General features: G+C 42.5%; 1 protein-coding gene across 2 annotated transcripts in view; it reads right to left on the bottom strand.

Annotated features, from left to right (window-relative positions):
- The window catches only part of OTC (ornithine carbamoyltransferase), a 29,509-nt gene extending 19,539 nt beyond the window's left edge, over positions 1-9,970 (bottom strand). Inside the window, exons 1-4 of one of the 2 annotated variants that reach the window (XM_026072793.1) lie at positions 9,805-9,884; positions 8,993-9,062; positions 5,608-5,751; positions 4,948-5,029 (exon numbers count right to left, since the gene is read on the bottom strand). In XM_026072793.1, coding sequence (XP_025928578.1) covers positions 4,948-5,029; positions 5,608-5,751; positions 8,993-9,062; positions 9,805-9,884 — 376 coding nt within the window. Of the gene's footprint in view, positions 1-4,947; positions 5,030-5,607; positions 5,752-8,992; positions 9,063-9,804 lie in introns of both variants that reach the window. The other variant, XM_026072794.1, reaches the window with a different exon arrangement.
- Positions 9,971-13,214: the final 3,244 nt, after the last annotated feature.

The following is a 13,214-nucleotide window of genomic DNA, read 5'->3' as shown; positions in this document are numbered from 1 at the left end:
GCACAGAAGAGCTGAGACCCGTCTTCTTTAGCAAAGTATGATTGCTTGGAGGTGCTAACAAATTCTGTGCCCTTAAACACGAAAAAAAAAAAAGTAAAAAAAATTAAAAGCTGCTCGAACTGGTTCTAGCCATTAGATGGCACTGCAAACATCGCCGGGACTGCAGCTTCAACACGGTGTTAAGTTGATCTCACAGCTACCACTCTTTAAAAATGATTGAACCAGGAACGAACACTGAAACTTTTCACAGGTAAAACCAAGGAACCCAGGTCAGGCTCCAGGCCAGGGCAGGAGAGCAATCCAACCCTTCATGCTGCTCTGCCAGCACACCACAACCAGACCTCCAAAACAGAGCAGCCCTTATTAAAGTCCATCCCACGCAAGTGGCAGGGCTGAGATGAGGTCTGCCACTTCAGATCGATTCAGACAGTCTCTAGATTTTAAAACCAAATGGATAAAAATAACATCAGAAAATCACTGCCTTTTGAATGCCACAATTTCCCTTAACATCAGATTAAAAATAATGTTGCTCCAGACCCCATCTGAAGGGCCAATCTCTCCCCATCCAGCCTGTGTATATTCACTTTATTGAATGGGCCTGATTTTACTTTCCCTTTGTCATCATTAAGGGTTGTCCCAACTCACAATGATTAGAGTCAGACCCAGCAAGTTTTTAAGAATGACATGTTACTAATTCTGTTATTATTATTTACCATTATAAAAACATTCACTATAAATTTGCTGGTTGCACTGCCCTCCTTTCTTGTTTTTTTCAGAAGCCTTTTTGTATTAAGGCAGGAAATTTTTTTAGGTTTCCCCAGATACTTTCACCTCCTCTCTGCAGCACAGACACAAACACTGTATTTATGAGGATGTGTATGTGAACAGTTGCCCAGACATTACAACCCATCTATTCAAGACAGGTCTTTAAGTCAAGACCTCAAGGATGAAAAGTCATCCGTGGTAACTTCTCAGGTTTTCTGCAGTTATTTTTCAAAGTCACATATGATTATGTCAGTGATTTATATCAACAAGTTCCACACAATACAACAGTTCTGCACTTCAGTTCTTCACAAGAATACACTTTGGTAGATCTGTCACATCCCAGGCTCCCATGGACATGCCCTGTTTTTCTATAAGTGATATCCAGGTAGGAAAAGAGGAATCAGACCATTTATTTAGAATTGTCAGACATCAGGTAACCCAGTCAGAGCTACCACCTGGAGCCCATGTACACAGCAGAGTCCTATTGCGCTGGACTTTCTGCTCATGAACCAGCCATCTGTGCAGGGCGCAAAAACATATTTCCATCCAAAACTTTCCATCTGGAAATACAGGAGTTCTGTACTCTAGCTTTGGATATAGTTGCAGAGAAAGAGCTTGTGCTTTCATTAGCATCCAGAGTACTAGCAGAACTTCCTGAAGACACACAAGCACCAGTTCAGCAAGTAACAAGCACAGGCTTGAGTGCCTTGGTGAACTGGAAGATCTAATCCTCTTCATTGTCACAAGATGGTCATATTTAAAGCCAAATGCTAACTGCTTATACTTATTTTTGATGCATCATCTGCAACAAGCATGCCTCAGGCTGTGGCACAGTCTTGAGCTGGCTTATGCAAACTCTTTTACTAAGGACATGAGTTCTGGTAGTTATATAGACAAGTGGCGAGATCTCCATGCCAGTCTGTCCCTGTTATGTTGGGTAAAGGGGCCAAAGCAAATCCTCTAGTTCACACACTGGATACACAGCTATGGGGTTGCCTCTCCATCACAAGGAGACATACGTACCCATCTTCTCAAGCTCAAAGAAGGATCCTTTTTTTTTTTTTTTTTTACATTGCAAAACATCTGGATTTGGATTTGCTAGCTTACTCACTGCCTACCAAGACTTAAACCTAGAAAGCTGTTATCTGCCTAGACTGATAACAAAGAACCCTTTAGGCAGCAATTACAGGAACAGTTCTCAAGCAGAAGACCATTCCCTAACGGTATTTTTTTAAAGCTACATGTCTAAGCAGATAGTAAGATAACAGAGACCTCTTGCCCCCTTTGTAATGTAGCCAACCTACACAATACTAGCCATTCTAACTAAAAAACAGACTTTCCATTTCCTGCCATGTACTACCATCACGAGTCCATTAGAATATATGAAGTGATGCAACTATTATTGTCCCTGTATGTAGTAGTCTTCAGACATGGACTTCATTTTCCTCTCATCCCAGTGTGAGCTGGGATTAATACCACTAAAGCCAGTGGCAGTACACCTCTATAAAGGTATTGGAAGCTGTGTCTCTAGTACACAATGAAAGAAGGTATACAGAGTTTTTCTGCCTGTATTATTTGCTCTCCACTTCTACCTTGTGACATATTGTCTACATTCAGCATCTGTGAAATGGCTGGATTTATTTATAATTTCCTCGCTGAAAAGTAACTGCAGCTATGTGTTTTAAGAGCATCAGGGACAGCCAGCATATTTTACACCAAAACTATAAAAAAACAGGGCATTCACTTTTATAAAATAAATATCCTCAGGCATGGCATAAGTAATATATGACCATATGGAATACCTTTGTTTTCAAAAATTCTGCAAGATTTTATACAGAATGGGTTTGGGACTCTGACTGCAAACAGATGACATATTTTCCAGTATAATAGCACAGATGACACATTTTTTAATATAATAGTCAGTGATAGTAATAAATTTATCAGGCTCAGCAAAACTGTATTTATTTTGCCAATATGTTATGGAAGTTTTTTGTAGTTCTTCATTAAACTTACAAAACTATTACTAGTCTTAAAAAATGTAAAAATAATATGAGTTTCAGAAATATTCATTAGGACAAGATTATATTTGTTCAGAAGAGTAGAGCATCAAAGAATTATACCACAAGGATCAGTACATTATTCAGTACAGTTCCAATGCCATCAGAATAACATAATTTGGAGACACAATATGTTAGAAAAGACACAAATGTTAACTGTTCATTTTACAATGCATTACAAATTAATATTTATCTATTTTTCAAGTATGGAGTTCTTTAGAGGCACAGGGACAACAGGACTTTTGAAAAGACCTTCACAGTGTTAATATATAGCAGTAATCTCCTAGACACTGCACAGAGCCGATTTTGTAAACAATGCTTTCCTAGACTCTACTTCTTTTTAATGAAATACATTGATTTTCATCTAATTGTTCCTGAGAGTTGCAAAGTTTATTCATATCAATCTGATCACCAGAGCTTTGTCCCACAAGTGACCTTTCCAAGATCTTGAAAGTACGGCTCTTGGGAAATGCTATTTGAGACGACTCATGCATTTTGTAAATAAACATTTCAATCTTTCACTGGACATTAGAAAATTGGTATGAAACTAGTTTATTTAGCTGAAAGGAACGTGTGTGACCCCACATTTGCTTTGAGTTAGAAATTCCAAGGGAGAAGTCACGTATCTTAAAAAGCAGCTGAAATGTACAGAATTTCCATGGCCTGAAAAAATTTGAGTCTGCTTTCGAAGAAAAGTTTTAGGCTTAAGGGACTTAAGACCAATTAACTGAAGGTGTGAAGTTAATGCATATAAGCTAAACTGCATTAAAGTCTGTTGTGGAAGCTCTTACTCAGAAATAAATGGTCTTTTTTCACTGGAGCTTAATTCTTGGATGAATTTATGTGCATTAACTCCCAGCCTTAAGCTAATTCATTTGAACTTTCCTGAGATTCTCCCTTCCATAAGCCTTCAAAAGTCAAGGACTAAATAATGCCTCCCTCAGAATATACAAGCAAGAAGGATAAACAGGTTCAGAGAATTCCTGATTCCCTGCCCATGTACCAGGTTGAGAGGCAGTTATAAACTGTCCTAAAAACTCCAGAGTTCAAAGGTGGGCTGGTTTCACAGGGAGGAAAGTCAAGATAAAAGCCCATACATAAGTCCTACTTATCTGGAGGGAACAAGTCTATCAGACAAGATCAACAAGCAAAGCACTGTGCCAGAGGACATGAAGACAAATTCAGAATTGGTTGCAGATTACCTATCTGCATCTTCCTCCCATTATTTTTACATTCTCACTACCTTACAGAGAAATGTGAATACTCAATGTATTTCCTGTCCCTTCTCTAGGAATAAGTCAGCCTAAGAAATATTGGGTCAACTTAAACGTGAGAAGGGCAAGGTTCTCCTTCCCTGATGAGTAAAAATGTACTCATAAGACAGACACCAACCTATAGCAATTCCTGGGGTGTGAAGTTAGAATGTATAGCGACGAAATATGGGGACAATATTGCTAACACAAGCACATGAATGATTTATTTCAGTGGTCCCATTGACTTCAGAGCAACTACCTTGTAAATAAAGATGTGCTTGTGTTTCAGTGCTTGCAGGACTGTATCCTGAAAGAATAATGTTCCAGGGCCTGATCTTATTAGGCTAATACCCTGGCGTCTCCATCAAGTTATCTTCCCCTGTAGGTAATCGTGTTAAGTTTCCTTTTTCCCTAATCTACATCAAGGCATTACTATGATTCCCAGTCTAAACACATACTCTGGAATATGACAACAGTATATGCATAATACATTAGAAAAATATTTATTAGAGCTTGCTCAGGATTAAATTTGAGATGCTTACTAAAATGTGTGTTAGGAAAGTGTGCATCTTGCCAGCATGACTGGGAGCTTACATCAGAAACACTTACTTCTACCTGTTATTTTATTTCTAATCTATCTCGTTTTGGAATGATCTTGGGGGGGAGGGATTTCAGTGATCAAAGGGATGTGCCTGAAATATTAATAGGCAGGGTGAAACACAGTTAGCTACCATTCTTTTCCTATTTATGCTTTTCAACTTTAGACTTCTTCTGAGTAGAAACTCCTAAAAACAAAATTAAGTAGTGTTTTTTAGTACATACATATTCACAGTATGGAGTTTCAAATAAATCTGACCATTGCTCTGACCTACCTGTTTCTGTGGATAATCTTGTTCTTGTGCTTCTCTTCTCAAAAATCATGGCCAAAGATTTTCCTTGCATCAAAGGCAAATACTGGAAAACAGGAATTGAAGGCATTTCAGTTTTATAGTCATTACACACTTTCCAGTGTGAAATACTTCTTTCACATTTTAATCCACCATTAGTATAATTATAAATTTCTTTACCATAGTTCTGTTCTCCTGTTCTTCAAGTAAGTAATGGGAAAGGTTAGAGAGAAAGAACTAATTTGGGGCCAAAGAAAACTGCATTTTGGGGCTTGATTTGAACTAGCATTAAGGAGAACTCTTATACTAATTTTCTCCCCATATAGGACAGGGAAGTGTCTTCTAGTTCCTGCACCATTTAGTGCTGCATGTACACCATGTGTAGATGAATGGGGTTAGCCAATAACAATTAGCTGTACAAAGCTGTGTAACTTTTCATTAGCAAAGTCCTCTGAAGTATCTGAAGAACGACTCTAAACATTTTACAGGAAGGTTCTTTGATTTGCAGTACGTGATTTACGGTATTTAAGGGGTTAAGTGATGATGTTTAGGACAAGCCAGCTGAACTGCTGATTCCCAATATCTTTCATAACAACCTTTATTTTCACCTTCTGAGTGACCTAAATGACAGTTAAAGCATTTTACCTCTCCTTTGTGCTTTATTCTTTGTTTCAAATCTGAGGCCATCCATACCAAATACTTGAGTTCATCTGCTGTGTAATTCTGTAGAGTGAGGAGGTCACGGCCTTTCAGATGAACATTCATTTGAGCTGGTTGCCCACACCTGCATCAAAAGAGCAGCAAAAATATGCTTTTTGTCATTTGGCAATAAATTGTACTCATGTTAAAGCCAATGAGCAAGCAGCTGAAATGTGTCTCATTTGACTCCCCTCATCTGACCCAGCTGGATAAACTTGATGGCCTGTGTTAATTAGTTTGAATAACTTTTACTGTCACACAGAGACAACATGCCACAATTTACTCTATTGATCACCACAGTAACAGCCTCTCAAATTGTATCATAATCTGTGCATTAGATATATTTTCTTATGCCTTCTGATATGTGTATGACTTGACTGTTTGCTGTCTAAGCAAATAAACCTAAATGCATAAAGCCATTCAGAGCTTGGTGAAATGACTTTTGACTAGACTGTATATCTGCCCTTCAGGGCACAAAATATGGGGAACTGATCTCGGTGTTCTTTCTCCCCCTTGCATGCTTTGTGGATAGATAGGACACTTGCCACATTCCACCCTCATGCATATAAAAGGTGGCATTTCTATAAATGTGTATGAAAACTCTTGATTATACATGGTACTGGGGAATAAGGTAACCAAATTTAAAAATAACAAAATAGCCACATGCCCTGGCCCTTCTCCTGTCACATAAAAAACATTCAGAGTGCGTGCAATGTATTTATTCAGCATGTGCACAGTGTGTCCAGCCAGATTTATGAATGTGAAAAGCTAGTTTTAGAATCAAGTGAAATTGAATGTTGATAATCACCCACAGAAGTTGCGCAGTAACATTTCTGTTAGCTTAGATGGCATGTCTTAATGAAACAGTAGAGAGCAAGCCAATATTTCTACAGACTTAATGCTAGTAATGGAGAGTGACAGTTCAGCTCCTTCTCTGGCACTGTTTCTACAGCCCTCTTTAACCTAACACAGCTTGCACTGTACTCTTGCTAAAGTTTGGATGGGTACAAGCTAAACATACCTTCTTAATTAAAGGCAGCAATTTTAAACTGATCTGGTGGAGTGGAAATCAAAGAAACACAAACAAATTGTCTGAGTGCAACTACTGGTCTTTTATTTCCAAGCAGGCTCCTCTTCAGCTCACCTTTGAGGTCAGGCTCAGTTATAACACCTGCCAATTGTCAAGTCTTTGAGTCCATTGCCAGGAAAACTCAGGAAAAAAATGATAATTTCTGTTCATGCTTCAAGTCAATTCTTATGAATCAAAGCCCACTAGTACATAGGCCTATGGTGACTTCTAGAGATTTTAGCATTTTATCAGTTAAACCTGGAAGGATGGACTCTTCTTCCTCTGAATTTTGTGGAATAGGCTCAAACTGAAACTGAATGTGGAAGACCACAGCTCTTAAAGTAATGGTACACATTATCACTGTCCATTTGACATCCCAGCACAAATTGCATGACTTTTCAAAACAAGTAGCAGAATTTTTCCTTTACTTGAAAACATTTAAATTCTGTGTATTTTCCATCTAGATACCTTAAAAGTGCTGTAGCTACACATTATACCACTTCCACTATGAAGACTTTTTTTTTACTGAAAATGATTACATATAACCACAGAAACATGGACAAGATTTGAAGAAGTAGCACATGGAATGCAGATGCCCTGGAGATTAATACCCCTGGAAGTCAGTGTATGCTGTCATATATGAGGGCAATGTGCTCCAGAGGTTTTGCAGAATACCATAGGATTCACCGCTAAGCTAAGCACAGACCACTGCAAAGATTCCCATCAATGTGCACGATCAGAATCCAGTCTCTGCACAGGCCCCAAACTGCTGGCGGACTGGACCTGTCTGCAGCACTAAGCAGACAAAAGAATGGATTTCTTGCTTTCAAAGTTTAGAGTAATGTTGCGTATGTATTTTCTTACAGTGTCTCTGAAATGTGATTAAGTAAAATATAGTCTAAATTTTATATATAGCTTCAGTAATAAATATTTGTCAGTAACACTTAAAGTAATAATGTACATTTCCAAGCCATAAAGACTAAGTCTGACACCATCACAATCTTTAATGAGATAACGTTACATATTTTGCTATAACTGTTATAATTCTGCCTCCATGCCTGTCTCCAAACTAAGGTAAACAACCCAGAAAACGTTAGAAAGCACCCATATGCCCCATTCCAGAAACTGAAGTGATAGCAAAACATAGGGCTAGCAAAATGATTCCCTGCACTTCTATATTCAGTACCCACAGAGAGGAATATACCTGGCATTTGAAGAAAGGTTGGTCATTCATATGTCAGGCATCTTCCACCACAGAATGAAAAATAGCCTACCAAGGCAAACTATTAAAATCAAGCCTTGAAAACTCAGTCTTACAAGGGATTTGCTCTAACTTTAATGTGTATATTCTGAAGGAAATGTAGTTTCATAATTGTGTGTTCTCATTTTCCCCCCCTAGAACATATAGGGATTTGCTACTCTGTCCAGTTTTGGGAAACAAAAAATACTCACTTGCACTGTTTTCATCTACGCAATTGTTTGCTGCTTGGTCACTCTGCTCTCCTTCAGTGAATTGTTTCTAGTCCTCAGTGCTGCTCTTTGAGTTTCTAATTGAAGCTTATGATTACTTCAAGGCAGTTACAGAGGTTGTCCACTCTGAACCTCCCAAAGAGCAACTTCTGTTCATGACCTCTTGTTTAACTATTTAGCCCTACTGAGAGGCGAATTGAGAAGCATCCATCTCTGTAACTTCTGCACTGGTAGATAAAATAGCACTAAAATAGGCTACCCAGAGAGGATTTGGAATCACCACCCCTGGAGATTTTCAAGACTTGGTAAGCAAATCCATAACTGACCTGACCTGCTGTTGTCATGCTACAACCAGAAAGTTGGACTAGAGATCCCTTCCTGCCAACATTTCTGTGCTCCCATGATGACTCTGTTTTATTGCTATGACCTTCAGAAATGTGTTCCCCTCCCTATTGTCCACATCTTCTCAAATAGAGACAGAGGTGGACAAATAAATTCCAGAGAAGGGGCATGAGATAACATACCAAAGTTAAAATGTGACAGGCAGAATAGCAAGGTCAAACAGTTGGCTTAATACCTTCTGAGCAGGGATAGCAATTACTTAGGATCATTAGCATAGATTGCTATATCTTGGGTTATCTTGCAGTATCAATCTTTGTGTGCTTAACTTGTAATGTTCACAGACAGTGATGATAGCTTATGCTAATGATATGATACAAATTGTAAAAACAGAACCCTAAAAATAACATCCAGTTATTGTATGGGGAGTCTAATAAATTAGCTGACTTAGCAGTTGTTTTCCACAATTGCTTTTCTATCATCTCTGCTAACCAGAGAAAGTTCCCACCAATTGCCAGCAGTGGAAACCCCAAATCCATAAAGAAAATATCACCCAGGCTTCAGGACCGCTTTAAAACTGTAGCAACTGAATCACATAACTTGGAAAACATTTGTTTTCCAGTTGATGTAAATGTGGAATTAAGTCTTAAATTTTAACTCAGTTCTTGAGATGTGACAAGCATTAGAAGCGGCTCGCTGAAACATTGTGATAGGTACATTTCTGAAGCCACAGGGAATGGGAAAATCTATGCCACTGAAGAAAGAATCCAAAGTCAGGTTTTCAGGTCTACATGGTTAATTTTGAAATTCATGTCACATACTGCTCTTCCTGCATGCATCAAGCATGTATACAAACAAATTAATGCTGAAGTTGAGATTCACCTTGCAGCTTCAAGGAGGGAATCTTCCCGCCAGTACTGGTCAAAATACTTCTCTAAACATATTAGAATTTCCTATACTTTATCCAGATAGTTATTTATTGTATACAAGTACCTGCAGTGTACACTGAACTCAAGAGGAAACACTTTTTTCATGTGTTGCTAAACCCCATGGAAAGAATTAACAAGATTTCACAAACATTAAAAGGAAAATCCTCCCGTCTCACAAGGACTCAGAACTTGCTGCCTCAGAAGGCAAAGGGGGACTACACACCGTAACAGAAGCCTTTATCTGAAACACTTACTTGTTCACAGACTTCAATCGCTTTAGTGTCCAGGTTTCTGATTAAATGTCAGTGAATGCCAGAGAAATCTAAAGCATAAGCTTACCAAAAATGTCGCACCAGATGCTTGCTGTTCTTTGATAAATTTGTAATACTGAAGAAGTTCCTCAAATTAAAAAGCATCTTCCTTTTGTATTATATTTCTCTTAGTCCTGCAAATAAAGTCAAGAGAAATGAAGTCGTAAGAGGCAGAGAATGAGTTGTGCTGCTGTGCAAACAAGGGTAGTATGAAGAACAGACAACCTTACCTTATCTTTGATTTTTCCAGTCAGGGCTGGGCCTGGCGAGGGCTGAAACTGAGTCTTTTACTTGGTCAAATTCTATAGATAAAGGTTTTTCACAGGGTCCATTGCACAACTCACAGTTTGTGCATTTCTGTGTGGGACCATTATATTACAGCTGTGTCAATATTATTTCTTAGCAATTTCATGCTTGTTAAATACTTGTACAGGAGCATGCCCTAGCAGAAAAAGGCAAGAGAAGAATGGGGAATGACCATACTAAAAATAAATTTTGTTGTTGACTTTTTTTGGAATAAGCTTTAAATTGTGCTATGGTTGCATTAAACAGCACTCAGCGAGGCCCAGTAAGTTAAAGTATTATGACCTGCATAACACTCTATGTTAAAGCTCTCTATACATTCGGATGTTGGTCAAATCCTAAATAATGATGTGATTTCATTTAAAATTTTTATCTTCAGATATTTGTCAAGTAAGACTTTATGCTGCATGTGCTATAGGTGCTTTTGAAATATGGCCATGAGTTTCTCATTTCCTCATCTGTAAAAAAAAAAAAAAAGTACTTATTTAATTCAGGGTGATGGCATCAGGCAAAAAATATTTTCTCAGAGATGGTGATGTGTTCATATACTACTGAGAGAACCACATATAAGAAATTAAAGACTGACTGCCCAAGCAGGAGAGCCTGCATTGGAGAAGTCCTGCAGGGCAGTGGCTAGTTGGTTGGATCTGTTCAGGCAACCCAAGGACAAACTGATGAGCTTAGAAAAAATAATGATTGAGGTGTTTGGAAAAAACAGCAGCTGCAAGGGGAGATATCAGACTGGAAAAAAAATACAGAAATGAGCACAAAGGGAGAGAAAGAGGCAGACACCCAGACACACGAGGGAAAGCCTGGGCAAGGGTTTCCCTCCTGGCTGCACTTTCGTCCCAAACGCTGCTCCTGGCACTCAAGCCCCTCCACCGAGGACTGCACTCGAGCAGCGAGAGATGCCCAGGAGGGGAGGTGACAAGCCAGGGGAAAGGAGCAGGAGGTGTTGGGCCCCCAGCACCATCTCTCAGGCCTGAGCGATGCCATCTCCAGCCATGGTGCCCCACCAGCGAGGCGAGGCAAGCAGGAGGCAGGTGGGCAGGCAGGGATGCAGGGGGGTGTGAGCCCCCTCTGCGAGGTCGCCCCCGGTCCAGGGACCACCCAGCTGCAGGGTCACACTCGGCCCTGTCTGTGCGCCCATGGGCTCCTGCCAAACGAGCAGGAGCGAGAAGCGCCGAGTTGGGCCTGGGCTGGGCACTGCTCGCTTCCTTCTCTTGGGGCAGCAGCAGCAGCTCCTGGTGCTCTACCATGGAGCTGCCTCTTGTCCCTGGCACTGTGTTTGGGGGCTGCCAGGGCTGCGGGGCATCCTGCAGGGCTGGGCTTGGGGCTGGCGCAGGCATTTGGGGGAGACGGGGCATTTGGGACACATGGGAGATGCGTTGCTGGCTCCTTGAGGTTACTCGCTGCCGCGGTGAACTGGGCCAGGAGACGTCCTGCAGGGAGGGGGTAAAGTGGTGGCTGGGGGGGGCGGCTGCGATGAAGAGCAGGAAAGGCCCTTTGGCAGCAGCTCCTGAGGGCGGCCATTTAGCGAAGGCCTCCTTCCTCTCCGCAGGGAGGGACTGACCCACAACACCTCCCCTGCTCGAGCAGAAGCAGCACTCGGGGTGGAGGGGTAAGACAAGCAGGCAGAGACAGAGGCAGTGGCCCATGGGTCTACTCAGGACAGTGTCTGCAACCCCTCTGCTCCCTGCAGGGTCAGGGGCAGGAAGTGTTCGCCCAGGAGTCCCCAGCTCTCCAAAAGAGGAGGATGAGCAGTCCCCAGGCCCCTTCTCTGCCCAGGAAAGCAGTCACAGCTCCAGTGCTAGCCAGACTCCCAAGGAAATAGGCAGCAAAAACAGCCAGAAGCTGCCCCAGGAAGCTGAGAAACCAGGGCAGGTCCAGCTGGAGGGATGCCAGCAAGTCCCAGAGAAGCCCAAGAGGCTCTGGAAGGTGTGAGAGCACTCTGGCAACTGAGGTCGGCGGTCTCCAAGACCCAAGGCCTTAGCAAAGGCCAGCGCATGCAAGGAGGCCGAGGAGGCGGCACAGGCATGGCTAGTCTTGAGGAGCCCATACCCTGAGCCAAGACCAGGAGATGGGGGATGGTCAAACATTTCCTCAAGAGGTTTTTAATAAAACTCTTTTCCCTTGAGAAGAAGCCCACAGTGCGGCTTGTCTGTGCTAACAGTGCTCCAGGCAGGGCTGGCTATTGACTTAAACCCTTGAGGGGAGGCACTTTTCAGGCCCAGCAGCAAGCCAAGAGCACAGCAGGTCAGGAGTTTTGCATGGCTTTCCAAATGTGGGTCAGCTTGGGAGAGCCGCCAAGCAGCAATCGTGGAGTTCATCCTGAGGGGAGTGAGGAAGGAGAGGCGCAATGCACAGACTCTGGACTTCAGGAGAGGGCCTGTGGCTTATCCAGGGAATGGGGGGGTTCCCATGGGAAGGCAGCTCTGATGGGCAAAGGAGCTCAGGAAAGCTCACGGGTCTTTAAAGGCAGCCTCCTCCAAGCCCAAGAACAATCTGTCTGAATACTCAGAAAAATGAGCAGACATATGAGAAGCCTGGCTTGGCTAAGCAGGGAAGTCATGCCAGACGTCCAGTGCAAAAAAGCATCATCCAGGAGGTGGAAGCAGGGACAGGCTACAAAGAAAAAATACAGAAACGTTGCCCAGCCATGTGCGGATGGTGTTGGGAAAGCAAAGCTCAGCTGGAACTGAGACTTGCAAGGGCCATCAAGGGCCACAGAAAGAGCTTCTCTTGTTCCATCAGTGTTAAATGGCAGAACAAGGTAAATGTGGGACTGCCACTGACTTGGGTGGGTGACTGAGGGACAAGGCACTCAGCGCCGCCTTTGCTTTCACCCACAGCCTCTCTCCCAGGCCTCTGTGCCTGGAGGCAGGGATCGAGGAGGGGGGCAACCACCAGCAGTGAGAGGACACGAAAGGCGCGGAATGGCGGCGAGGCGACACCTCCTCCGCGAGCCTGGCGCTGTCGGGAAGATCCCGCCCCGCCCGCGGCTCCAACCGCCGCCGCCAGCCCCGCCCGCGGCGCGCAGCACGGAGCCCTGCCCCCCGCCCCGCCCATGGGGCGCCGCGCCGCCGCCAGCCCCACCGCCCGCCGGCAGGGGGCGCCGCCGCGGGCCGCCAA

This window comes from Apteryx rowi, unplaced genomic scaffold, assembly GCF_003343035.1.
Source record: "Apteryx rowi isolate R43461 unplaced genomic scaffold, aptRow1 scaffold_350, whole genome shotgun sequence".
In the NCBI taxonomy this organism is placed as follows: domain Eukaryota; kingdom Metazoa; phylum Chordata; class Aves; order Apterygiformes; family Apterygidae; genus Apteryx; species Apteryx rowi.
Note: the sequence above shows the minus strand (reverse complement) of the source record. Positions and strands in the feature narration are given on the sequence as shown.